The 27,800-nt window shown below is 43.7% G+C and overlaps 1 protein-coding gene across 1 annotated transcript in view; it reads right to left on the reverse strand.

Moving 5' to 3' along the window:
- The window catches only part of LOC127046254 (RNA exonuclease 1 homolog), a 37,049-nt gene continuing 9,249 nt past the window's right edge, over window positions 1–27,800 (reverse strand). The window contains 12 exon segments of the mRNA XM_050943049.1: window positions 1–144; window positions 4,941–5,061; window positions 6,247–6,385; window positions 7,299–7,414; window positions 7,920–8,030; window positions 15,477–15,550; window positions 15,895–16,008; window positions 16,683–16,832; window positions 17,373–17,435; window positions 21,371–21,485; window positions 23,366–23,503; window positions 25,766–25,908. Coding sequence (XP_050799006.1) covers window positions 53–144; window positions 4,941–5,061; window positions 6,247–6,385; window positions 7,299–7,414; window positions 7,920–8,030; window positions 15,477–15,550; window positions 15,895–16,008; window positions 16,683–16,832; window positions 17,373–17,435; window positions 21,371–21,485; window positions 23,366–23,503; window positions 25,766–25,908 — 1,376 coding nt within the window. The 3' untranslated portion in view covers window positions 1–52.

Genomic DNA, 27,800 nt, shown 5'->3' on the forward strand with positions numbered 1-27,800 from the left:
TATTATGGAAAAGGAAGTGGTTTCATGTTGATTATGATGTTCTTGAAGAAAATCACCATTTTCTGCCCTTAGTATCCTCCTTTACTTTCCAAAGCATCAGTTCCATACAAGCAGCAGCATCTTCACTAGAATCATGGCCACCAACTATGAAGGAACAAAATAGATTCATATTTAAGTAGTAGTAAACAGAAACATTTTCCCATTAGATAGTGTCCATCACAAAGAGAAAAAACATAGCATGCAGAAGAGTCAATTATTCTAGAACTGACTGATGTAGAGGGCCCAGCTTCACTACTGGCTAGTGAACTATAGGATAGAAAACCAGCAATCTACCAAATAATATTTACATCAACCTGGGACATCTGTGAGCATACTGCATATATAGGTATTGCATTTAAAACTAATTTAGTGACATGAGAAAGTAGAGGATGGATGAGATGCAGTGGAAGGAAGAGAAACAGAAGTAATGAAAAAGATCCTAGAAGAACGGTGGTGTTGCAGATCATCATAACTGGCGTACAGCAGTAAAATTAATTCAGGAATGGGAAGCTGGAGGGGCAATAACTGAAAGTGGGAGGGTTAGTGGAATGATCTACATCACTTATTTGCCCATCATTTGTGAGAAAGCATATGGACAAACAAGAAAATATCATTGAAAGATCAATTGTCTCAAGTATAGAGTCTTGAAAAAAAACTGCAAGGTAAGTTTGCTTGTTACTAACTACATAATACTTTTCCATATGCAGTTTGTTATGGCTCCTGTATTGTTCACAAACATCCTATCAAACATCAGGACCAAACCTGACTATCTTTCAGGAAACAGTTGACAGTTGAAATTCAGTATTTAGACTGATATGACAGGAATTTGCAAAAGCACTTCCATAGCAACATATAAGGAGTACCAAACTCTTCAGCAGTAATAGGTACAAATATGCATGTTTATTGATATATTTCACTAAGAAAGGGTAGAACTACCTCGTACGGAGTAGCTAAATTGAAGTGAGCATTCCCTGACTGTCTGCCAGGTGTACTTATCCTTGATTTTAGTAGAACAGAAAAATGTTTGGCATGTACTCTATACAGGAAAAATGATCAAGGCTGGCATTCACCAGTCCACATGCATCTATTATATCCTGACTGTCTCATTGCACAGTTCAGTTAATTTATGTTTTTGCAAGTCTACTTTAAAATGAAAACACCCAGCTGGGAAGGTAAGATAGTAATGCACTGCTTTTATAGTAAAATTAGACCTGTCTCTGCCCCACACAGAATGAGAAGTTCAACACCTGGCCTTTGGCATGAGACCACCTGATAGAACATCCTGCTGGGAAAACTGAACTTCGACAATAGCTAGAGCTAAATCTAAAATTAGAAGGTCTATAAAAGTTAAGAGGAATAATCTGGGATGAAAAGATTTTTCCCCTCCAGCTACACATTTGCAGCTCCTATTGACTTAAATAAAAGTTGTGACCTGCCTGTTTTGTCATTAACACTTAAAAAAAAGGTGATGTATCTTCAGTGGCTGGCAATAAGATTTCAGAAAGTTTAGGAGGCTGTAAAATCTATTCTTTTTCCAGTTTTCCTTGAAGCATTTAAACCTGCAGAACTCATTTCCCATTTGTCCTTCAGAACATGCAGGCAGCCATCCTTCCTCTTTGTCTTTGAGCTAATGGTGGGCATTTCCATCTGGTAGCATGAGGTGAGGTGGTTGATGGGGAATGTTGTCCAAAGCAGACAGAACTGTTTGGTGTTCTGCTTCATGAGATATGCAAGATTTATATAGACAACAGAACAACTAGCCCAGAAGCTATTAAAATAAGTCCCCATATAAAACAGTGGTGTTCAAAGGCTAGAAACAAGCTTTAAACCACCTTTTTAAAAGAAACAGAATATGGTGCCATCACATATACAAACTACATCTATAAGGATGAGTGATATGAGTACAAACAAAAGAAGTTAACACCATTTAAGAACATGATTATTTTTTTTGCATAGAATCCGCTCAAGTCACTGAAGTGGCAAAATTTCCATCAACTCAAAGGAAGCAGAGCCCAACAACAGAGGTACTGAATCCTGAATATTGTACCTTCCAGATTCATTGGAAGAAATATAATTTGCACAAGTTAAGATAATAAAATACAAGTACCAGCTCTGTAAATACTTAATACAACATATTAAGTACTGTGTCATCTCCAAACAAATTCCTATGTCATAATATGGACTTCTTTCAAAGACCTTTTGTATCCTATACAAAAACATTTAAAGTTGTCTTCATCATATGGCAAGTTTCTTCCATCAGAAAGCAAACAGGAGGCTTTAACTGCATGAATTTAGTTCTAGCTTTGTTGGTATAAAAGTCTGCATTGCTGGTTACCTGTTTAGTTACATATTTATTGACTATTACTGAAATTCTCACACATTCAGAAAGGATCTCAGACAACTTTTAGCCAGGACGTTGATACACTTCACTTGCAGATCTCAGTCTTCAAGTTGAGAACTCTTGTAAGTGCATCAGTTACCTAGTTTATTGAGACCTCTCTCTCATATATATCTTAGATGTACATTTCTTCAAAATGTATGTTCTAGGAAGGTTTGTAAGGAGTTTAGGTGATAACACAACTGTTCATTAAAAGAATTCCCCTCCCCACAAAAAAACACCCCAACAAACACTGGAAAAAACACTTAGTTTCCATTTTTAAGAAGTCTGATTTAAATCCAACTTAACAGATTTAGTTGAAAATTCCCAGGAGTTCAAACATCACCCACAGATTGTGTCCTGTCAGTCTGGGGAAGACACACTATTCTGCATTCTCTGAATGTCTTCTTTAAGTGAAAAACTGAATCCAGGCTTAATGTAGAGATGCTATTGTACCTCTGTAATTACGAAGCTCTAAGACAAGGCAGTAGCCAAGAAAGATTCAAACACAGAAGTTCAAATGGTACAAGTCATCTTGTGTCAGATATTTGCTTAGAGAGATCAAAAGTAGAATACTTATTTTTTTAAAGACTTTATTGATTAAAACTATTAAATGAAAGACAAATATTGTTGACTACAGAGAAAGTAGTTCAGGATATGACTGAACATTTCCACATGAGCTCTGGACACCACCACTTGTTTTACAATATCAAAAAGCAGGCTAGGTACCTCATATCAGACATGTTCCCTGCCCCTGAAGTGATTATAATCTAACACTGGACATGACAGAGTGGCCAGAATAGTAGCAAGGGATTCAGGTGAGGAAGGAGTCAAGTAAAAGCAACAAGATCACGCCATTACTTTGGTTAATTATGTGCAGACGTTTTCTGTTTGATAAGCCATTATTGAAAAGCCTATTAACATCAGGTATTAATTCACAGTTTGTAGGCACCATAGAAATTCTAAGTTTCAAGGAAACTATGCCTAACAACAATTTCATAATTTAAATTTGTGTAGTATGTAGAATTTAGTAGCCAAGGAATGTGAGACATTAGATCCAGGGTGTCTTTGGAGAACATTTACCTTTATACAAACTAAGTGCTTATTGAAAGGAAGCCTTCAACTAGTCATCTAGACCACATGATCACAGACAGTTGCCAGTTAGGAGCCTCGTAGACCTGGAGTTTGAGTGCAAATGCATTCAGATACAAGTTGTGTTCAAAACTTGTATAACTTAAAGGTTGTGCCTGCTCTTCCTTGGAATCCCCTTTTTGCCCCTTTTCCTCCCCAAGCACGCTTATGTCTCATTCAGTTGGACAGCCATACAAATAGAAGCACTCTGAAAGTGAGAACTGATTGTCAATCAAGACAGTATTTGAAGAACTGTGTTAACAAAGAGCTAAATACAGAAGTGCTAATCTGAAGAACAGTTTCCACTTTTTTCTCCCCAAGACTCAAAAAAGTGTGCGTCTAGGAACTCATTAAAATAGTGCTTTCAATTAGATGACTAATAATGTACAGCATGTCTCATTTTAGTCTAAAGTAGTAATTGTACATGTATACTGTGTATGTAGTTTTACTGATTTTTCTTTTAAGCCCAACTGAGCAATTCATTTTTAATTTTAAAACTGAAATCCAATGAAATTTTAAGGATGGTATTTTGTATCCTAAAAAAACCTTCTGTGTCATGTCTCTAGCTAGCATGTGTGAATGTGTGTTTAAAATATGCATGTAAAATATTTATCAGCCATAACCCATTATGTTCTCCATTTTGATTCTCAGATATTTGACTCCCTCAAATTGGTTTCCCCGTTAGTGCTACTTGTAGACAATATGATTTCCTTACTCACGTTTCTATACATTTGATACATACATCTGTTTTGTATAAAGAATTTTATTTTAAAAAAATGAAGTCACTATTAGAACTTTTGCATCTAGGAGAGAAAAAAATATTAAAAACACTGAATATTGCATTTGAAAAGTGGATTAAAAGTAATCCTCCAAAATAATTGACATGTAGATAAATGAAAATGGCTGAAACAGAGGTACACAACTTGCACTTTGAAAGTTAATTCTGCTTTGAGAGAGATGACTCACAGGAGAGAAAATGGAAAAAAGAGTCTCAAAGTGAAGAAATGTTAAAGTGCAACTAATGTAAAAGGCAATCTTACACAAGATTCTATCCCTTAATTAGTGAAATTAAGAGCGTCATTCCCACACAAAAAAATAGTTGGCAAGTTTAAGGGTGACATTTGTGCCTTAAATACTTCCACATCTACACTTGCAGTATTTTTTATATATATATATACACATACACACACACATATATACACACACACATATATACACACACACACACACACTACAATGAGCACTGCAAATGCTGAGGTAATTTCATCTAAGACAAAGTTAGCAAGTTTTTAAATGGCAACAATCATACTATGAGATTGGTTGTTGCTTGGTGCTTTTCCTTTTATTATGCAAATCACCAATGGATTATATAGAAACTAAAATAAGCGCCTACCATCATCTTGAATTATTCGTCTGAGGTAATCAGCCATTAGATTTCTAAGTGCTCTTTTATGAGGCAAGCCTAGCCGATGAGGAAACACCACTGCTGTGTCCACAACAGTGTTATGAATCAGCTGTTAAAAAAAATTGCAGTGGTCTGTGTTAAGGACATCCGTGATCACAAGTCCAATTACATTTTTCCCTTTAATAAAATAAAACTGTTCTTAAAAATTCTCATGGTTAAAGCACTACCTCTGTCACGTATAAATACCTTTTTATAACCCACTTCCTTCAACCGGTCTCACCCTTGATTTCTTCATACTATTCCTGTTTTATCTGGTCTTATTAGATTGTAAATTCTTAAGGGCAGGGGCTCTCGTTATAGGTTCTGGAAAGTGTTATGTATATTACTTCCACAACCTAGAAGTTTGCTAATTTGATGTACAGTCAACAACTATCAACTATTTTCAGGCCACAAGCTAATATTTTACCACTTTTTATTCTTGCCAGAAAACTATGTGAAAAGCACCCTGATAAGTTTGTATGTCATATGAAAACAATTCACCCTTGTAGCTTCTGAATATCAATCAATGGCAGGGACTCCCTACTAGGATTGCCAAATGCTTGTTTCTTTTTTACATTTGGCTGAAATCTTCCATTGAGTACTAGTGCCTTTCACAGGTTTAAATATAACTAGTGTCAGTCCAATAAATTCTGACTGTTAGAAACCTGAGTACTGAATACATACAGCAAGAAGTTTTGTGTTGAACGATGCTTGCTTCAGCAGTGATTCAGTACAAATATATGCTCAATTATTTAAATGTGCACTCACTGTTTTAAGGCAATTATAAGCAGTTGGTGAATTCATTAGTTTATGCTAAAAAGGCAAATAGTGGCAGATTTCCCCCCCCCCCATTTAACAACAAGGAAAATATAATGCAAGGGTGACGTGAAAATGCATAGTTAAAAGCACACAAAAAAATCAAAAGAAAAAGGAATTCATTGACGTTTGCTTGCTTGATACCTTTTTCTATTCTGTATCTAAGTATATGAAAGCTATTCATTTAATCTGTCATAATGTGTACGATGAACCATAGCATGTGTAATGCTGACACATTAATCTGCCAAAATCTTAACTTATTTCCTATTTCATTCCTTTAACTGGGCACCATTATATCCTGCAATAAGTTCAGTTTTATTCTAAAGATATTCTCCCAAAGACCAGTTGCTCTGAAGTTAAAGTTAGTGACAGCACAGGTTTTAAAAAAAAAAAAAAAATCTTGTAGAAATTTCATGGAACTAACGTTTAAATGTTTTACCTTAAGAGCAAATAAATCATTTTCTAAGCTGTGTCCAATTAAAATAGTATCTGCACTGAACAAGTTTAGCAATATTGCCTGCACATCCCGAATAGATGAGGATGTGTTCTTCAAGTCCTCTTCTGTCACTCCAGAAAATCTAAGATAGATTTAAAAGAGCTTCAGTAAGTGAGAAATATATCCTCTGGATTCCTTTTTGTAGCATTCAAATTCCAAAACTGGGTAGAGTTAGAAGTAGAACAATTTTTATTCTCCTCTCCAGCATAGGTGCCAGGACAATGAGGTTACTGGCTTTGGCCCTGCTTTCAGAAAAACTACTGTGATAGCTGGCTGCAGATTGTCCACGTAAACTTAGAATGAAGGAGGATTTGGGATACTGCAAGGACGCAGGTCCCGCTATTGACAGATTGAGGCAAGAACCACAGACTTGGCATTTGCTGGGCTTCTTCCTCCTCCTCCCCTTTGACAGGGGATCAGAGCAGGTAAAAAGCAAACATCTCTAAAAAGGTTGTCTTGCCTTAAGACATTTGCTGCTACTTCAGCAAAGACAGAAATCAAGACTTCGGAACAGAATGCATGAGGATCCTGAGGAGGTTGAAGCCAAAAAGCTTTTGCATCCAGGATGGATGCCTCTTGCCTGATTGACAGGGAGATAGGACATGCACAGAATCTGCATTAATAGCAGCCACATTCATCAAATCTTACTCCAGTAAGTTTTTAAGTTTAAATAACAAAGCTGTCATGCTTCAGACAGGGATCACAAACGCCAACATCTCTAAATGTGTAAAAGTCACATGAAAATGCAACTATTCATTTGGGGAGAAACAGGGAAAATTTACATAATGTAGAAAAGAGGTTTTTGTTTTAAGTTAAAGGGGGTAGCCAATTGTTTTGTATCTAAATTTACCTCCAATAGGCAGAAGAAAGTTTAACAAAAGTAAATATATATGTAACTTCTCAGAACTGAGTTTTTACTGAATTAAAATGAACAGTTCACGAATTAAGGCACTATCATCTTCAAATGTTACAGTTTTCTTTAAAGATACGCATACCTAGTATTATAGTCTATGATTTCATTATCTGGTTTAACAAGTGTATCATAGGCAACCTGTAGGCTGGAATCAACCACTGTCACTCTAGTAAGTTCCAGACCTTGTGTTGTATAACACTAAAAAGAAAAACAAAACAAGTATTAAATGAGAATTTAGAATGTGAGAGTCACCTCTGTACTTTTTGCTCTTTATACAAGGTATGTAACATGAAAGAACCACACAGATACTGTGGAGTCCAAATAATCATGTTACCTACCCTTTCCTGCAACCACATTTTTACGTAGTTTCATTTCCCTTCCCAAAAAACACAATGCAGATTGCCGCAACGGTTAAGTTTCTCTACACCGATTGCTCCTTAAGGAAAGATTGAGATGTAGTCTCTGGATGTAATAACAGCAGTCACGTTTTATTTAGCTCATACTAAACTGTCTCCAATTCTGTATCATTCTTCATAGATAAAATGCATCCAGTTTAGCCTAAATCTTAATGGAAAACCATTCCACCACTTTTTATTCCTAGAACAAAATTATACACAGTATTTCCTATGAAGCAACATTCAAAAGTAGCTGACAAATGTTTGGTTTGAGCTGAATATTTCAAGAAGCCTAAAGTTAACCATACCATCTCACAGTCGAGTGCAAACACACCATGATTTCCATCAGCTGCAGTTAGTTTGATAAACGTCTTCACAAAGCCTTCCAGGTTCTCCTTCCGGCCATCATGGACATGGAGCTGTGAAGTTTCCATTAGCATTAAAACGTGATTAATAAGCATCTTATTGCTATGCCAGCATAACTCCATAGTTATAGAGATACAGCCTATGCTGATGGAAGTGGTTTTTTCTATCAGTGTATGGCCACCATCTCCCCATCCAAATGTAGCTAGATCAAGGGAAAAAGACGGTTACTCACCTTTGTAAGTGTTGTTCTTCAAGATGTGTTGCTCATATCCATTCCAGGTAGGTGTGCGCGCGCCGCGTGCACGTTCGTCGGAGAAACTTTTACCCTAGCAACCCAGGCGGGTCGGCTGGGCGCCCCCTGGAGTGGCGCTGCTATGGCGCCCAATATATATCCCAGCCGACCCGGCCACCCTTCAGTTCCTTCTTGCCGGCTACTCCGACAGTGGGGAAGGAGGGTGGGTTTGGAATGGATATGAGCAACACATCTCGAAGAACAACAGTTACAAAGGTGAGTAACCATCTTTTCTTCTTCGAGTGATTGCTCATATCCATTCCAGGTAGGTGATTCCCAAGCCTTACCTAGGCGGTGGGGTCGGAGTGAGATGTGGCGGTATTTAAAACTGCTACACCAAAGGCCGCATCATCTCTTGATTGTCTGACTAGCGCATAGTGTGCGGTGAATGTGTGGACCAATGACCAGGTCGCTGCACGGCATATCTCCTGGATAGGCACGTGCGCCAGGAGGGCTGCCGACGCCGCCTGAGCTCTTGTGGAATGTGCCGTGAGGTGGCTAGAGGGGACACGAGTTAGGTCATAGCATGCGCGAATGCATGCAGTCACCCAGGAGGAAATCCTCTGAGAGGAGATTGGTTGACCCCTCATCCGTTCTGCGATCACCACAAACAGCTGAGGGGACTTCCGGAATGGCTTTGTTCGCTCAATGTAGAAAGCGAGCGCTCTGCGTACATCTAAGGAGTGTAGCTGCTGCTCTCTCCGAGAAGTGTGTGGCTTCAGGAAGAAGACCGGGAGGAAGATGTCCTGGTTGGTATGGAAGGCAGAAACAACCTTAGGGAGGAACGCCGGGTGGGGTCGCAGGTGCACTTTGTCCTTATGGAAGATGGTGTAGGGTGGGTCCACCGTGAGAGCTCTCAGCTCGGAGACCCGTCTGGCCGATGTAATGGCCACCAAGAAGGCTGTCTTCCATGACAGGTATGTGAGCGAGCAAGTCGCCAGTGGCTCGAATGGCGGGAGCGTGAGCCTGTTCAGGACCAAGTTAGGGTCCCAGGTAGGAGCAGGGCGGTGTACGGGGGGGTAGAGACACTCCAGGCCTTTAACAAATCTGGCGACTAAGGGGTGGGAGAATACGGAGCGGCCACCCTCTCCTGGTCGAAAGGCGGATATGGCCGCTAAGTGTACCTTTAAGGAGGATGTCGCCAGGCCCTGCTGCTTAAGGTACCAGAGGTAGTCTAGGACCATGGGAATCGGGGCCTGCATAGGGTTCATCCCCTGAGTAGCGCACCAGCAAGAGAAGCGCTTCCACTTGGCCCTGTATGTTGAGCGAGTGGAAGGCTTCCTGCTGTTAAGGAGGATATGCTGGACCGTTGCGGAGCAGCTGAGCTCCGCCGTGTTCAGCCATGCAGGAGCCACGCCGTGAGGTGCAGGGCTCGTAGGTCCGGGTGACAGAGCCTTCCGTGATCCTGCGTAATCAGGTCTGGGTGGAGAGGAAGGGGAATTGGAGGGTCCACAGATAGGTCCAGCAAGGCGGTGAACCAGTGCTGTCTGGGCCACGCAGGTTCGATCAGGATTAGATGTGCTTTGTCCCTGCGTAGTTTCAACAGGACTTTGTGCACCAGAGGGAACGGAGGGAGGGCATACAGTAGGTGGCGGGTCCATGGCAGGAGAAATGCGTCCGTGATTGACCCGGGAGAGAGACCCTGAAAGGAGAAAAACTCCTGGCACTTCCTGTTGGACTTGGTGGCGAAGAAGTCTATGCGGGGAAATCCCCACCTCTGGAAGATGGAACGGATGACATCCGGTCTGATCGACCATTCGTGGCATAGGAAGGATCGGCTGAGTCTGTCCGCCAGTGTGTTCTTGACCCCTGGGAGGAAGGATGCCACCAGATCTATCGACTGGGCTATGCAGAAGTCCCAGAGTCGAATGGCTTCCTGACATAGAGGAGACAAACGGGTTCCCCCGTTTGTTGATATAATACATGGCCGTTGTGTTGTCCGTGAGTACGGAAACACAACGGTCGTGCAGGCATCATTGAAACGCCTGGCAGGCGAGGCGGACTGCCCTCAACTCCCAGACATTTATGTGGAGTGACAGCTCTTGGGACGACCAGAGGCCCTGGGTGCGCAGGTGTCCTAGGTGGGCCTCCCACCCCAGGGATGATGCATCGGTTGTTAGAGTCATCGACGGTTGCTGTGGATGGAACGGCATCCCTGCGCATACTAGGGATGGGGTCACCCACCAGTCAAGGGAGCGGAGAGGGTCGGGGGGGGACCGTCACCAATACATCCAGGTGGTCCCTGCCCGGGCGGCATACGGAATGAAGCCATGTTTGGAAGGGCCTCATCCGGAGCCTGGCATACTTCGTCACGTAAGTGCATGCGGTCATATGCCCTAGTAGTGTGAGGCAGGTGCGAGCCGAGGTGATTGGGGAGGCCTGCAAGCTCCGTATGATCAAGACGATCGTCTGGAAGCGGGGTTGAGGTAAGCAAGCCCTGGCTTGAGTAGAGTCCAGGGTGGCGCCTATGAAGTCCAACCTCTGTGTGGGGACCAGGCTGGATTTCTCGGCATTGAGAAGCAGGCCTAGCTGGGAGAAGAGGTCCGTAACGGCCTCGACATGTCGCCGCACCTGCGACTGGGAGGTCCCTTTCAGGAGCCAGTCGTCGAGGTACGGAAAGATGTGGATTTTCCGCCGACGGAGGTGGGCAGCCACAATGGCCATGCACTTGGTAAACACCCTCGGGGCCGTAGAGAGGCCGAAGCGTAGGACTGCGAACTGGAAGTGCTGATGTCTGACCGTGAAGCGAAGGTACTTCCTGTGCGGTGGAAAGATGGCGATATGGAAGTACGCGTCCTTCATGTCGAGGGAGGCATACCAGTTTCCAGGATCCAGGGATAATGGTTCCCAGGGAGATCATACAGAACTTCAACTTGAGCATCCATTTGTTGAGGCCCCGCAGGTCTAGGATGGGTCTGAGACCTCCCTTAGACTTGGGGATCAGAAAATAATCGGGAGTAGAACCCCTTGCCTCTCTCACCTAGAGGTACCTCCTCTATAGCTCCCGCCGTGAGGAGGGAATGAACCTCCTGCAGGAGGGTTTGCTCGTGAGAGGGGTCCCTGAAGAGGGACCGGGAAGGGGGGCGGGAAGGGGGTGAGGAAGCAAATTGCAGATGGTATCCGTGCTTCACTGTGCGTAGCACCCAACGGTCTGAAGTTAACCGGGACCATGCCGGGAGGAAGTGGAAGAGGCGGTTGGAGAAGGTAGGAGAAGGATCCTGTCTTGCGTCTGGTATGCCGTCCCCGGGCGCACCTTCAAAAGCTGGACTTGGAGCCCGGTGGTGCCTTGGAGGGCCCTTGGCTTTGGCCTCCCTGGGAGCCGGACTGGCGTCTGCGGCCCCGCCAGCCACGCCGTCTATTGAGGTCCTGCCTCTGACGGGGTGGGAAGTACGGGCGTCGTGCTTGGGGCCTGAAGGGTCTACGCTGGGTGGAAGGTGTATGCATCCCCAGCGAGCGTATGATGACTCGATTGTCCTTCAGGTTTTGTAATTTGGAGTCCGTCTTGTCCGAGAACAACCCTTTCCCGTTAAAGGGTAAGTCCTGGACTGTATATTGGAGTTCCGGAGGTAGTGTGGAGGCTTGAAGCCATGAGATGCGCCTCATGGTTATTCCAGAGGCCAGGGTTCTGGCTGCTGAGTCAGCCGCGTCGAACGAGGCCTGGAGGGAGGTCCTGGCCACCTTCTTACCCTCCTCCAGGAACGCATTAAATTCCGGGCATGAGTCCTGGGGTAGAAGTTCGGAGAACTTATCCACCTCCGCCCATATATTATAGTTATAACGTCCCAGTAGGGCCTGCTGGTTGGCCACATGGAGTTGCAAGGCCCCAGCCGAATACACCTTGCGTCCCATGAGGTCCATTCGCCTAGCTTCCTTGGCCTTCGGGGCCGGAGCCTGTTGGCCGTGCCGTTCCCTGTCATTGACAGACTGGACAACTAGAGAGGAAGGAGGAGGGTGGACATATAGGTACTCGTACCCCTGAGAGGGTACCATGTATTTCCTTTCCACTCCCTTAGCTGTCGGCGGGATGGAGGCTGGTGACTGCCACAGGTTATCGGCGGTAGACTGGATAGTCTTTATGAATGGGAGGGCTACCCGGGTAGGTGCATCGGCCGAGAGGATGCTCACTACCGGGTCCTCAACCTCTGGGACCTCCTCCACAGGTAGGTTGATATTAAGGGCCACTCTACGGAGGAGGTCCTGGTGGGCCCTGAGGTCTATCGGTGGGGGTCCTGACGCTGAAGACCCAGCCACTGCCTCATCTGGCGAGGAGGAGGAGGAGGATACTCCGGGGATGAGGGCATCCTCTGCAGTCTCCTGTTCCTGGCCTGGTTCCTGCCTGAGTTGACCCAGGGAGCCTGGTGGCGGCTGTTTGTCCGACTCAACCACGGGGAGGCGGGAAACAGTGGCCTCTGGCACCCGATGTTCTGAGGCGGTAGAACGTGTCTGGGGCACGGGGGCACCCTGGGTCTGATGATATGCCCAGGGTGTCCAAAAACCCCACTGTTGGGCACCCGCGTCCTGCGGGTGGGGGTCCTGGAACACTCCCAGCGGTACTTCGGGATCCTGGTCCCATTTGTAGTAGCTGCCCGCCTGGGAGGATGCCGACGTGCCTCTAGATGGCCAAGGTGGAGCGGCGAAAGTCGGTGCCGAGGTACCGACAGACCTTACACCTCTGGGTAGTGGTGACCGGTGTCGGTATTGGTGACGGTGTTGAGAGCGAGACCGGGACCTGCGACCGGCTCGGTGCCGGGAGGTCGACCGGGATCCCGAGTGCCTCTGTCTCGATCTGCTCCTGGAGGCGCGGCGCCCACCACGGTGCCGTGAGCTGGAGCGGTATCGGGAGTACCGGGTTGATGCTCGGGACGTCGACCGGTGCCGGGAGCGAGAGCGGTGCCGGGAGCGAGAGCGACGCCTCGATGCAGAGCATCCGCGGGACCGCGATCTGGAGTGGTGCCGGTCTGCTACGCTGACCGAAGCTGGTCTGGTCAGGGTCGGTTTGCACATGGAGTGTAGGACCCGCACCGGCGGTGCCGGGGGTAAGGGCAACGGTGCCTCGGTGATCGCGATCAGATCCCTCGCTGCGGCAAACGTCTCCGGGGTAGAAGGCGAAGCAGGCTCTACCACGGTGTGCACCAGGGAGCCGCCAGGTGCCGGACTCGATGGCCCTCGTGGGGTCGGAGTCAACGGTACCGGCTTAGACGGTGCCGCGGCAGGTATCAGTGCCGGGCAATCCGTCTTTGGCGCAGGCTCTGACTGCGAGGCAGTTGGTGGCGGGATGATCTGCGCCTTCGCCGCCTTCGGCCTCGGGGAGAGGGAGCGGCTCGGAGTCGGTTTCGGTGCCGGCTTCTTGGTGGCAGCACTCGGTGCCGTGGCGGTGCCCTTGCTTACCGGCTGACTTGTGCTCGGTGCTGAGGGCGGAGGTGTCAGGGCCGCTTCCATAAGGAGCTGTCTTAATCTAATGTTACGCTCCTTCTTGGTTCTCGGCTTGAAAGACTTGCAGATTGAGCACTTGGCCGATAAGTGCGACTCCCCGAGGCACTTCAAGCAGGAGTCATGGGGGTCTCCAACTGGCATGGGCTTGAGCCGGGCATGAGCTCCGGCTCCCGGTGCGGGGAAGGGGGGGGTCCCGATCCCCTCAAACTACAACTAACAACACTAGATAACTGACTAATAACTATATATATATATATATATATATATACACATACATATATATATATATATATATATATATATATACACATACATATATATATATATATATATATATATATATATATATATATATATATATATACACACACACACACACACACACACCAATAAACTATAACTACTATATACAACGATAGCGAAAAGAGCTGCTAGGGAACGTGGAGGTCAGCGAAGCCGCGCTTCACAGTTCCAACGACTGACACGGGCGGTAAGAAGGAACTGAAGGGTGGCCGGGTCGGCTGGGATATATATTGGGCGCCATAGCGGCGCCACTCCAGGGGGCGCCCAGCCGACCCGCCTGGGTTGCTAGGGTAAAAGTTTCTCCGACGAACGTGCACGCGGCGCGCACACACCTACCTGGAATGGATATGAGCAATCACTCGAAGGAGAACCTTTTTTCCATTGACCTAGCTGCATCTACACTGGGTGGTTAGATTAGCATAGCTATTTCATTCAGTGGCACAGATTTTTTATACCTCTGAACAACGCAAGTCTGTCAATCTACATTTTAAGTGCAGACCAGGTGTTATTCAATTGCTGAGTAAGTTATCTTTGATACAAGTATCAGAAGGGTAGCCGTGTTAGTCTGGATCTGTAAAAGCAGCAGAGAATCCTGTGGCACTTTATAGAGTAACAGACGTTTTGGAGCATGAGCTTTCGTGGGTGAATACCCACTTCTTCAGATGCATGTGGTGGAAATTTCCAGTGGCAGGTATATATATGCTAGCAAGCAAGCTAGAGATAACGAGGTCAGTTTAATCAGGGAGGATGAGGCCCTGTTCTAGCAGTTGAGGTGTGAAAACCAAGAGAGGAGAAACTGGTTCTGTAGTTGCTTGCCTCAACTGCTAGAACAGGGCCTCATCCTCCCTGATTAAACTGACCTCGTTATCTCTAGCTTGCTTGCTAGCATATATATACCTGCCCCTGGAAATTTCCACCACATGCATCTGAAGAAGTGGGTATTCACCCACGAAAGCTCATGCTCCAAAACGTCTGTTACTCTATAAAGTGCCACAGGATTCTCTGCTATCTTTGATACAGACTAACTAGAGTTAAACAGGAGAGCTTTTTATTTAACATTCTCCACTCAACCTACTAAATCTTAGTACAGAAACCCAAGTTTCTGTAAAGATAGATGTCAAGTTTATGAAGCAATATGACAACTGGTGGGTCATGGGTAACTGGCTGGTCACAAGGTGCTGGTTCCCCTTTTTCCTGAAGAGAGAAATGAATGAAGGAAAAAGGACACAAGAAGCAAAATTAGATGCGGTTCTTTTTGGAAAAAACAACCCTAATTATATTAGAAATAGCTGAAACTATACAACTGCTTTCCTATTTCATTTCCATGAAAATAGCCACAGGGCTATTTTGTGATCATAAGTATACAGCCCCTGCTATTGGGGTGGGAAGTGGGTCCCTGAGACGCTGTTTCTTAAGATGTGATCCCCACCGTGAAGAAGTTTGAGAAGTGATGCTAACAACATGTTCCTACCTTTGCAACCTGGCATCCAGGAGACCCAACTACTCCCTCACAACAGCTATACCGTGTTTCCAAGCCACCAGGAACTGCCATAAAAGGAAAATTCAAAAAGCAGTCAAACTAAAACAAATCACTACTTGTTTTACTTTCCTCAAGCAAGGGACATGTTTTAATGCACCTATACTTGACTTCATGATGGTGTCTCTAGGTGAGCAGAATCCAGGCTTCTTACACATGGACATTTGATATGTTGCTAGGTATCCACAATCCTCAGGGCACAGCAGATATTTCTAGTTTTATCTGTATCCCGAACCAAGCACACTTCAAGGTGGTAAACAAGATCGTAATATGAAACAATGGCAATTAAAAAGTTATTTTACATGATTTTTGATAGTGGCTTACATCAAGAACGAACAAGAACTATACTAACCTTTTTGTTTTAGTACTCTACCAGAATGGTAGTTGCATTCTTCTTTACGAATGTGCTTTCCAGAAGCAGTAACAGTGTATATTTCTCCACATCTACAACACACTCTTTTGGAAGCTGAAAATAGTATGATAGTTCAATGCCTAATTAAAATTCAGCCTTGAAAAAATCCTACTTGCCCTACTCTGGACAAATGAAACAATAGAAAATCATCTTCCTTTTCAATTATCAGAGAAGTAAAAGGCATAGTAATTAGTTGCCTAGCTAAGTAAATACATTTTTATGACAAGTTTTCCAAGGCTGGTCAAGTTATTTTTTTAAGCACTAAAATAGTATGAATTCCTGTGGCATAATCCTGATACATGCTTCAGTTATAAGAATTTTAAAAATTCTTAAGGCTTTTTTTAAAACTCACAAATTAAATTCTTGAAGTGTTAGCTTTTATTAATCCAATTGCTTAAGTCAAAGACTCTCAAACCTTTCTGGTTTACAAATACTGTACTGTGGACAGAATATGCAATTCTGGGCAAGAATTTTACTCTTGAATAGTTTTTACTAACATTAATGGAATTATTTGAGAATAAAACCTAAAGGATTTTGTAACAGTTTGCAACAACCAGGGCCCAAGTAGTTATGTAACACTACTGTACACAATTTCAATACAATACATACCAGATGCCAAAAGGAAGTTAAGTTTAAGAGAAAAAAGTTTTGTTTAAAAAAAAAAATCAGTTTTTTCCATATCAACTGTTATAGCTATACATTTACAAATTCTGGTTTCATTTACTTACCATCAGATACAGCTGTTTTTGTAATGCCATTACCCAACATAGCACTGCCAGGTTTTTCAGGATTTGGTTGTGGGTAGCCATTCTCATGCAATTGTTCCTCAGTCAGAACATAGTCTTTTAGAATTCTATAGAGAACAATTCCTGAAAAATCTAATAGCATTTAAAGACAGGTTAGAGCAGATATGACAATGAATTTCAAAACAAACATTTTACATCTTAGATGCACATTTAAGGTTTTGATTCAGTTATACTGAATCTTACTGTTTGTTTACCTGATCATCTCAGAAATTACACAATTTTATTTGCTGTCAGATGCTACAAGTAACAAAAACCAAAACCTTACAAAGAGTAAGATATTAAAATGACTTCCAACAAGTTACTACTTAACATTAACAAAAGGTTGCAAAACCACAATTCTGAAAAGCATTCTTGCTTCATACAGAAATTCAATTCTTTCCTTGTCTTTAGAAAGATCAGTGGTTTGAAAAATAGCATCCTCAATCTGTTTTAGAAGTTGGTCATATGTTGGTCCTGGGTGGCATTTGGGGCTGATACCTAAAATCTAACAATAGGAATAAGGACCAGGAAACTGGGTATGAAAATTCATTTCACGTTGAAAAAAGTTGCCCCAGTTTATACGTAAATGTGCAAAACTACATATTTTAGGTAAGAACTATCAGATTGTTTTACCATTCTTCTCTTCCGATTTTCTAGATCCAGTTGTATTAGTACATCTGCTACCACAAGACTGCCCTAAAAATAGAAAAAACACTTAAATGCATCTTTCAAACTTCAGACTTCCTGTTGCAGTTAGTGAAGTCTTTAAAGATTAAAACATTGCATCTCACTGGTAACCTTTTAGAAGCATGGGCTTGGCAACACTGGAGAGCTGCAGCACTGGTGGTGGCTTTACAGCGCTTTCAACTCACACACCGTCCACACTTGCAAGGCACAGAGTGCTGTATCTCCCTCGCTACAGCGCTTGGCTGTACTCCACCTCGGCCTGGGGAATAACGACTGCAGCGCTGGTGATGCAGCGCTGCTCCACCAGTGTGGCCACCAAAAGCGCTGGTATTGACCTTCAGAGGTATCCCAGAATGCCTGTTCAGCCACTCTGCTCATCAATTCGAACTCTACTGCCTTGGCCTCAGGTGACCCACCCTTTAAATGCCCCAGGAATTTTAAAAATCTCCTTCCTGTTTGCCCAGCCAGGTGTGGAGTGCAATCAGTGAATCTTTCCAGGTGATCATGCCGCCACGCGTCAAACAAGGCCTAGCATGGAGCAATGGTGAGTTGCTGGACCTCAGTGTTTGGGGGGGGGGGGAAAGCTGTGCAGTCCCAGCTGCGCTCCAGCTGTAGGAATTATGATATCTTTGGGCAGGTATCAAGGGCTATGCTGGAAAGGGGCCATGACTGGGAGGCACTGCAGTGCAGGGTTAAAGTGAAGGAGCTGCGGAGTGCCTATGGCAAAGCCCATGAGGGGAACCGCCGCTCCGGCACTGCTCCCACGACCTGCCGTTTTTACAAAGAGCTGAACACAATACTTGGGGGTGACCCCACCACCAATCCGAGGACCACGATGGACACTTCAGAGCGGGGGGGAGGAGAAGGAAACCGAGAGTGAGGGTACTGGGGTGGGGGGAGACACCCCCGAGTCCCTGGAGGCATGCAGCCACGAGCTCTTCTCAAGCCAGGAGGAAGGTAGCCAGTCGCAGCAGCCGGTACTTGGTGGAGGACAAACAGAGGAACGGGTTCCCGGTAAGCGGCTTATTTTCAGGATGAAAATTTTTCGGGAGAGGAGGGAGGGTTCTGCATGCCTGCCTGCCTGCCTAGATGTGGAATAGCGAGGGGTCGGGGGGACCATTGCTGCACACAGGCAAACTGCATAGGGGCCAGGGCGGAATCTGCATTGCTGTACAAGACCCTCCCGCTCTTCCCAGGTGACCCACAGCAGCGAGATATCTTCCAGGATCAACTCCTGTGGAAAACTTTGGGAGAGTGTTCAGTGTAGGTGCCCCCTACAGCTGTTTGCTTTCCCCAACGCACAGAAACCCTGAGGACAGTATAACCCTGAAGCAATCAGTCCCCCTTACTCACCATTTTGGGGCTCCTGTGGGTTACGTGCGCTCTTTGGTATGGGAAAATTATGCTATTGTGAAGAATGTTACTCCTTCACTGTGTGGGAATAATTGTTTGAGACAAACAATGCTGCCTCTGTTAAAAGTGTTGCCTTTTTTGCCTTTCCACAAGCAACCTTGAGTTCTCGGCTGTCCGTGTTATCAACAGCTGAAAGACTCCAAAACCTCCGGAAGAAGCCACGAGAAAGCAAAGACGACCTGCTGCAAGCAGTTATGGATCACTCTGCCACAGAGAATCAAAAATCGTGCAGGACTGGAGGGAAAGGGAAAGCAGAATCTGCCAGAAAAATGCAGCAGCCAGGAAGAAAAGAACAAAGCAGCTGATAAGCATCCTGGCGTGCCAAGCGGACTCTATCCAGGAGCTTGTAGCTATGTAGGCAGAGCACTACCATGCTGGCCCCCTACCCCATCCCAAAGCTCTTTCCCTTGTGCCCCAATGTCAGCTCAAAACCCCCTTCCCCAGCATCCAGGTTCTTCGCACCACCAGCTGCCTCCAACACCTGTACGTTCACCAATCAGCCATGAGAACTACAACCCTTACCCTCTGGACTCAACCCCCATCACCATGCAGTATAGGCATCCTGAAGTGCAGCAGTCATTGCACAGCACTCCAGACAGGACATATTCAAACCTCTGACTGTGCAGTTCACCACCCCACCCCTCTGCCCTTTTAGGGTACCAAAATGTTGTGTGCCTGTCAGTAAAGTTATTTTCTTTACAATAAATGAATTCTTGGCTTAGAAAACAGTCTTTATTATTGCAGAAAGTCAAAGATACCTTAGCCCAGGAAAGAAACAGGCACTGCAAATCAGCTTAGGAAAAACAGATTCCTACTAACATTGTAACCACTGCACTTCACTCCCGTGCAAGGCACCAAACATTACTGTTGGTTTTCAGCCTCAAATTCCTCCCTCAAGGCATCCCTAATCCTTGAAGCCCTGTGCTAGGCCTCTCTAATAGCCCTGCCCTCTGGCTGTGCAAATTCAGCCTCCAGGCGCTGAACCTCGGAGGTCCATGCCTGACTGAATGTTTCACCCTTTCCTTCACAAATATTATGGAGGGTACAGCACGCAGATATAACCGTGGGGATGCTGCTTTCCCCCAAGTCTAGCTTCCCATACAGAGATCGCCAGCGCTCCTTTAAACGGCCAAAAGCACACTCCAGTCATTTGGCACCGGCTCAGCCTGTAGCTTCCCTACATACGGTTTCATGACCCAAGGCATTAACGGGTAAACGGGGTCTCCAAGGATCACAATGGGCATTTCGACGTCTCCTATTGCGATCTTCCGGTCTGGGGAAAAGAGTCCCTGCCTGTAGCTTCCTGAACAGGCCAGTGTTCCAAAAGATGCGCTCATGCACCTTTCCAGACCAGCCTGTGTTAATATCAATGAAACGCCCATGGTGATCCACAAGTGCCTGGAGAACTATAGAGAAATACCCCTTCCGATTAACATACTTGGATGCTAGGTGGGGTGGTGCCAGAATAGGAATATGCGTCCCATCTATCACTCCTCCACAGTTAGGGAAACCCATTTGTGCAAAGCCATCCACGATGTCCTGCACGTTCCCCAGAGTCACAGTTCTTCTTAGCAGGATGCGATTAATGGCCCTGCAAACTTGCATCAACACGATTCCAACGGTCGACTTTCCCACTCCAAACTGGTTCCCGACCGATCAGTAGCTGTCTAGAGTTCCCAGCTTCCAGACTGCAATAGCCACCCGCTTCTCCACCAGCAGGGCAGCTCTCAATCTCGTGTCCTTGCGCTGCAGGGTGGGGGGTGAGCTCAGCACACAGTCCCATGAAAGTGGTTTTTCTCATCCGAAAGTTCTGCAGCCACTGCTCGTCATCCCAGACCTCCATGACAATGTGATCCCACCACTCAGTGCTTGTTTCCCAAGCCCAAAAGCGGCGTTCTACGGTGCTGAGCATTTCCGTGAATGCCAGAAGCAATTTAGTGTCATACGCGTCAGGCGACTTGCAATCATCGTCGGACTCCTCATCACTTTGTACCTTAAGAAATAGCTCAACTGCCAAACGTGACGTGCTGGCGAGACTTGCCAGTATACTCCTCAGCAGTTCAGGCTCCATTTCCCACACAAAAACTGCTGAGAGAGTCAAGACGGGACCAAATGTGGACGGAAAAACAGGGATTGCTGGGATGTGAAGCAATGCATCACGGGGCGTTGGGACAGGAAGCAGAATGACCCGCCCCCTCCGCCCCCTTCCCACAACCCATGGAGCCAAAATGGGACCAGGTGCTCTGTGGGATAGCTGACCATAATGCACCACTCCCAACACCGCTGCAAATGTGGCCACACTGCAGCACTGGTAGCTGTCAGTGTGGCCACGCTCCAGCGCTCTCCCTACACAGCTGTATGAAGACAGCTTTAACTCCTAGCGCTGCACACCTGCAAGTGTAGCCAAACCCCATGTTTACACCAGCAATTTAAATAAAATCCTCATTAATGAGGCAAAACAATGATCTTTATCTGTGTCAGACAGCATCACTTCTTTCTTCCCCCCCCAATTTCCCTACATAATTTCTTACCATTTGGAGAGAGACTACCTTGATCCCTCAGCTTTTTAAGGGTGTTCACAGCTATGTTCAGATACATATTTTTACTGCCACAACGATCATAAATTGCTTTTTCTTCTACCAATGCCTACATTTAAAAGAGTAAGACCAAAATTTAAGGGCATACAGTTTATTGTAAATTTTGCAGAGTTTTGTTAGTCAGAGTCTAAGAAAGTTTTGCTGTCAAAAATGTCTTCAGTTCTAAGCTGTAATGTCCTAAACACTTCAGTGCTACATTAATCATAGACTATCATATTTTAGTAAGTTGTGCAAATATTTGGAAGTAATACTTAGAAAAAACTCCATTTCAGGAACTAGAAAGTAAACACATCTGAGTGAAAATAAGAGTGATACTTTAAATAAATCCTAAATATAAATTTATAGATAGGGATTACTGGAATCTTGTCTTGCAAATAGATGAAATTGAATGATATAAAGAGCATCATTATACAACTACGTGAAACATTGTTAGTGTAACATTAAAGTCTGAAGATTTTCTTGCATAGAAGGAAAATAACGGTCAGGGCTTCCTTTGGAGGGTAGATATTTCCACTCCCATTTTTTGAAGCCCTAAGCAGTAAAGTCTGATCTGTCTTATTTTATTTTATTATTTACTTTAATTTATGTTTGTATTTTATTATTGCCTGGCAGATTCTGCATGTGCTATTTCAAGGCAATTTAGTACTATGACACTTGGGGACAGATATAAGCAATACCACAGAACATCCCAGAAGTCAGTAGCTGCTATAACATTTTTAGGGCTAGGAAAATTTCCCCAAGCTTCCTCTTGTAAAGGTGTAGTGGAAGAAGTTGAAGGAATGAAGCAATTTGACTGAAGAGGAAAGAGCTAATGAGATAGGTTTGCAGATTGAACCTGCTGCAGCGAACCTAGCTTTCTGTTTTGGAGAACACTTGATAGCAAAAATATGTTGCTGTCTCTCAGAGGCAACAGTTACTTCTCCTCTCCTTGGTTTTACATGTTGCAAATTGAGGGGGATAATTAGAGACTAAGGGCTTGTCTTCACTACCGGGATAAGTCAACCTAAGTTACACTACACCAGCTGAGTTGACATAGCTTAGGTCGACTTGCAGCACAGTGAAAACACTGGGATAAGTCGACGGGAGATGCTCTCCGGTCAACTTCCCTTAATCTTCTCAGAGAGGTGGAGTATCAGAGTCAACAGGAGAGCGCTCTGCCATCAATTCAGTGAGTCTTCACTGGACCTGCTAAATTAAATAAACTCCTGCTGAATAGACTGCAGCAGTGTCAATCTCCCTGTAGTGAAGACCAACCCCCAGGGCAGGAAAATGAAAGGATAAAACAAGTTTAAGAATAAAAGGAAAGACACGAGAGACTATGGAGCACAGAAACAAGGAATTACAAACATTTATCTGGGACCCTAGCAGAACAGCTTCACAGAACACCCTCAAATTTGCAATAATCAAGAAATTTGGCTCACACTGAAGATGTTGCCCAGGCTGCTAGTGCCCATGAGCCCATCTCTAGAGTATAATTATACTGTCCACCCCGCCCCAAGTAAATACAATAGAATCTCCAGGGAAAACAATGGCCTGGACCATTGTAGCTGCTTTTTGAATGAGGATTGTTGCCAAACAGGTGACCACAAACATGAATAGCACTAAGGTATTAATTTGTCTCATAAAAGACATAAATGATGACATTTTAAAGGGAACTTATTTACTTTATGATAGTTTCCAAGCATATTTTACACTTGGACATGAGAGAAATGAACGGGGTAAGGAAGAAGAGAAAAACCAAGTAAATTGCTAGTTTTTGTCTGCTAATGACTAGACTATTTTCAAATGGCTTACACACATACTTTATTTTAATGGGTCTTCTCAGTCTAACGTTTTTCCCCAACCATGTATAGCAAGCAGCGTGTTCATTTACTTGAAAAGTGTAAGTGTTATACATCTTTAAAGCTTTTCTTCATAACCAATACAAACCTTATCAAAAGCTTCATTTACTGTTCTACAAACTTTCAAATATTCTTCAACAAAAAAGTTGACATATCGTTGTCTTGTGTCATGTGGAACTTTGGATCCAGATTCTGGAATTATAGAAAGCCTTCTCCGACTAGAAACCTTAGAGAGAACATTCAATATTCAGTTCATATGTTGTTATACTAAGGAGCTGAATAATATACATAATTCAGTTTTTACTCAAATTAAAAAATAATTTAGTCCAGAATAAAGTATAAAAATTCAGCTAAAAAAGTTTCAAAAAGTCAAGAGCAAACAAAAAGCAGAGTTAGGCAGAATACAGTGTTACCCTCACAAAGAGTTACCAGCTCCAGCTATCATCTAATAGTCAACAGTTTCTATTTTTGGCCTGTCTCTAAATATTTTTTCATTCAGAATACAGACTGAAGGCACACTGCAGGAGTTAATTTGGTACAATCTACTAGCTTTGTCATTTAGAAAAAAAAAAAAAGAGTTTGTAATTAGATGTAAAATATCCCAAGGCTTGCCATAATAGAATTTAAATTTGTTTAATAAGAAGTGGAGGATAAACCTGTCAAATCCAGAAGTCTGGTGTGATAACATGCCTTACTTTAAAATTTTGTCCAAACAGGGTCGCTATTAAACAAGCTGTTTACTTATAATATTAGTCCCACTTATTCTCACAGAATGGTTGGCTTATGTAGTGATACTGAATGATCACCACCATCTAAATGATATTTACCAACATCTAGTAGTAGTTTTGGTAGAAGAGAAAGATAGATAAGGATACTCTCATCACCCTCTAATTTTGTCAGTCTCTTTCTAGAGAACGTTAGCCACAATGCCTTCCAGAATGTAGTTTTGAGAGAGATCAAAAAAGCAAGTTTGAGAAGCAGGCATAAACAATTTGGTACTTGGGACAGATCATCATTGAAGTGTAAATGAATTTGGTCTTTAAAAATCTTCAAAAATGTATGTTTTAATCAATTTCAAACTACTTCAGCAACACTGAAGTAGTAATCTAGTAAGCAGTTTTAATTGAAAATTGTGTTTAATAGCCTACAAAAGATATGGGGTGGCATGCTAAGCTACTATGCTATTACTGTACTGATTTATTCACTTTAGGTTATGTTTTTTTTAATTTAAACTCGATTATTGAAGTTCTGCTTGACATGTAGATTTACCTAGCTTACTCTGAAATTTAGAGCTTTAAAGTACACTATCATAAGTGATTTTTACTTTATCCCCCAAACTTTCATGCCTTCTGTCAGTAAATCAAGATTAGAGGAATCTTTGAAAGTAGGCAAGACCAATGGTCCTCTACACAGAAGCTGGTTGCTCAAGATGACAGAGCACTTCTGTGCTAACACACTATAAACCTACTGCAACCAAGCACTACTACTTGGACTCACATTAAAAGGAGTTTCTATAAATCTTTCAACCTCTGCTTTCTAGAAGAGGAAAAATACTTTATTGAATAAAGCCAGAGAAGCCATCCCCTTCACATCTTGTATAAAACATTTCTATGCCAACAAACCTGCTATCGTGCTAAGTTACGTCACAATATCATATGTATAAATAATTTCAGGTGCACTTGTCTTTATTAACTCTAGCCAGTACAACTGTAAGATAACTATTTTACAATAATTTTATTTGGCCTGACTAGACTAAAGCAAGCCATGGAACACAGTAACACCATCATTAATTACCTTTAGATTGATCTGAAGTTCTACCATGGTGGGAGTTAGATGACAGTATTACAGTTTAACAAGTTTACTGTGCAAGCACTGCTCAGCCTTTTAAGAAATGCTGCATTGTTAGTTGTGAGATTTTCTTTTTGGAAGAGCAGTTAGCAACAGGATATTTTGCTTTCTGCCTTAATCTTTAACTAGTAAATTGCTTCCTAAAACCTACCACTGGAGATTTGGCCGAGATTCTTGAAATAAAGAATTGCCTAAATGCAGTCTGACCACCTCTATTAAAGGTCTGCTGTATTTAGTGTAAGTAAAACACGCAACAATATCATCCAGACACCTAATCACTGCTATCTATTCCCACATGAAACCTCTTGCAATGCCCCAATGTCTGCAACTTCTCAGCAGAAGGTTGATAGTTATGAGAAGGCAGGAGAGTGAGCTACAGTTCTGCTAGTATACAATACTGACCACTAAAATCTGACCACTTGTAACCACACAGAATAACACCAATTGTTAGCATTATTAAATGGACTCGAAAGCAGTACTTACTGTATGATGTGATTATGAAATATTCAAAAAAAAGTTAACATTTAATATTTATATATCCTGCAGTGCTTAGCAAGGAAGCCTCTGTATAAAATCAATAGTTGTTGTTCCAGGTAACTGCAGTATTTGGGCACTTATATTTTAACTACTATTATAGTACCTTAATAGGCATGGGAGCAATCCTTTTTACTGAAATATTAGAAGGTCTGCATGGCATTGCTGTTACAGCATTTCCTTGAAGGAATACATTCAGTTGACCACTGCTGGCTGCAACAGGCTGAACTTCAAGCAAATTTAGACATACTGAAACAACAGAAGGTAATTACATATAGTTATTCATTAAGAATGAAGTTTTACTGCTCAATCCCCTTTCACTAAATGGCAGATTTGTATAATTTTGGTGGTGCCCAGAATGAGTCCAAGCCCCCACCCCCTTCCCCCCCACCTAAGACTCTGGGAAGGAGTTTGGATGCAGGATGGAGTGCGGGCTCTGGAAGGACATTTGGGTGCAGACTCTGGGATAGGGCAGGGGTGCGGGAAGGGATGAGGGGTGTGAGGCTTACCTTGGGTAGCTCCCACCCCTCTGGCAGCAGGTCCTAAGTGGGGTGGGGTGGGGTGTCTCTGGGTGCCATAGCCCACAGCCACTGCCCCCGCAGCTCCCACTGGCCACAATTCCAATGGCAGTCACTGCTTGGGGAAGGGGAAGCATACAGAGACATCCCCCACCCCCATGGGGCCACAAGGATGTGCTGGCTGCTTCCAAGAGTGGCACACTGTGCAAAGTGAGGGCAAGCAGGAAGTCACTTTAGCCTCGCTGTGCTGCCAATGGTTGCCCCCAGACCCTTTTAAATGGCCTGGGGGTGGCAGGTGGGGCCAGAAGATGCTCCAAGGGAGGCATGCTTGGGTGGCAGGAAGTGCCAGGGGAGAGACCTGGTCCCGAACACTGGTGGATCCGGGCCCCTGTGCTCTGAATATTCCTGGAGCACAGGTACCACGGGCCCACAGAATTCACCACCCCTGCCACATGGGAGACACATTCTTTACGATTTTATTTTGGTAACCAAATTCAAAGTTAGCTGAACTTTAGGACAATAGCTAGAGACTCCAAAAAGCACACCAGTAACTTCACTTTACGTGGAAGGCACTCATATTACAGAGATGAGCAGCAGGATGGTAAAGTAAAATACTTATTCAGGTAAACTTAAAAACTTGATATAAAACTTTAGTTTGAGCTCTCCAAGTGCTTTACTAATATAAGACCAGAACAAACCTTTGAGGCGTGTAAGTAAAATCTAACTCCAAAAATGGGCAAACCACACCACAAGAAAAGTAAACAAACAAAGTTTAGAAATAGGCCCCCAAGACCAGGGTATAGTGTATGGATCGTAGCTATTACACTAAATTAGTGGTGGGCAACCTGCAGCCAGTCAGGGTTATCTGCTGGTGGGCCGTGACACAGTTTGTTTACATTGACCATCCCATTGGTCAGGAACGGGAACAGCAAACTGCAGCCACTGGGAGCTGTAGGTAGCCGGGCCTATGGACAGTTGATGTAAAACTGTCATGGCCCATCAGCAGATTACCCTGACAGGCTGCCCACCAGTTTGCTAAATAGATCCTCTCGGTATCAATTTCTACCACACTGTTGAATGGACTAGAAAGTGAGAAGACAATTATACAGCTTGAGAAACACTCACTTATCCATTACATTCTAAGTTACATGTGCTCACTTGAAATGAATGAACTGAAAAACCAGGCTTGTACAACCAAAAAGCCTTCAGGCTACCTATAAAGTACTAAATTAATCCCTAGTGCAATTCTTGACATCAGTGGAGTTACTACATGGAATATTTTTGCCCAAAGGCCTTGTTAGTAAATACCTAAAATTACTTGCTGAAAAATTAAGAGGAAAAAAAATAGATATATTAAATATACACACTTTGGGCATTTGACAACATTGAATACATAGACCCACTCAAAATAGGGTAACTTTCACATAGCAAAGAAAGAACTTTAAAAAATTTTTAACAGCACAACCGGCAGAGTACTCATTCTTTTAAAAATTACATTAGAGTTAAAAGAGGTATATTTTCAAAATAAAAATAGCACCATGATGATTTTAATGTCAGCATGAAAATAGAGATATCCAAATGTTAAGTTATTGGTATTTTCTTTCAAACTAAAGCAGCGGTTCT

Source organism: Gopherus flavomarginatus, chromosome 3, assembly GCF_025201925.1.
Source record: "Gopherus flavomarginatus isolate rGopFla2 chromosome 3, rGopFla2.mat.asm, whole genome shotgun sequence".
NCBI lineage: Eukaryota > Metazoa > Chordata > Testudines > Testudinidae > Gopherus > Gopherus flavomarginatus.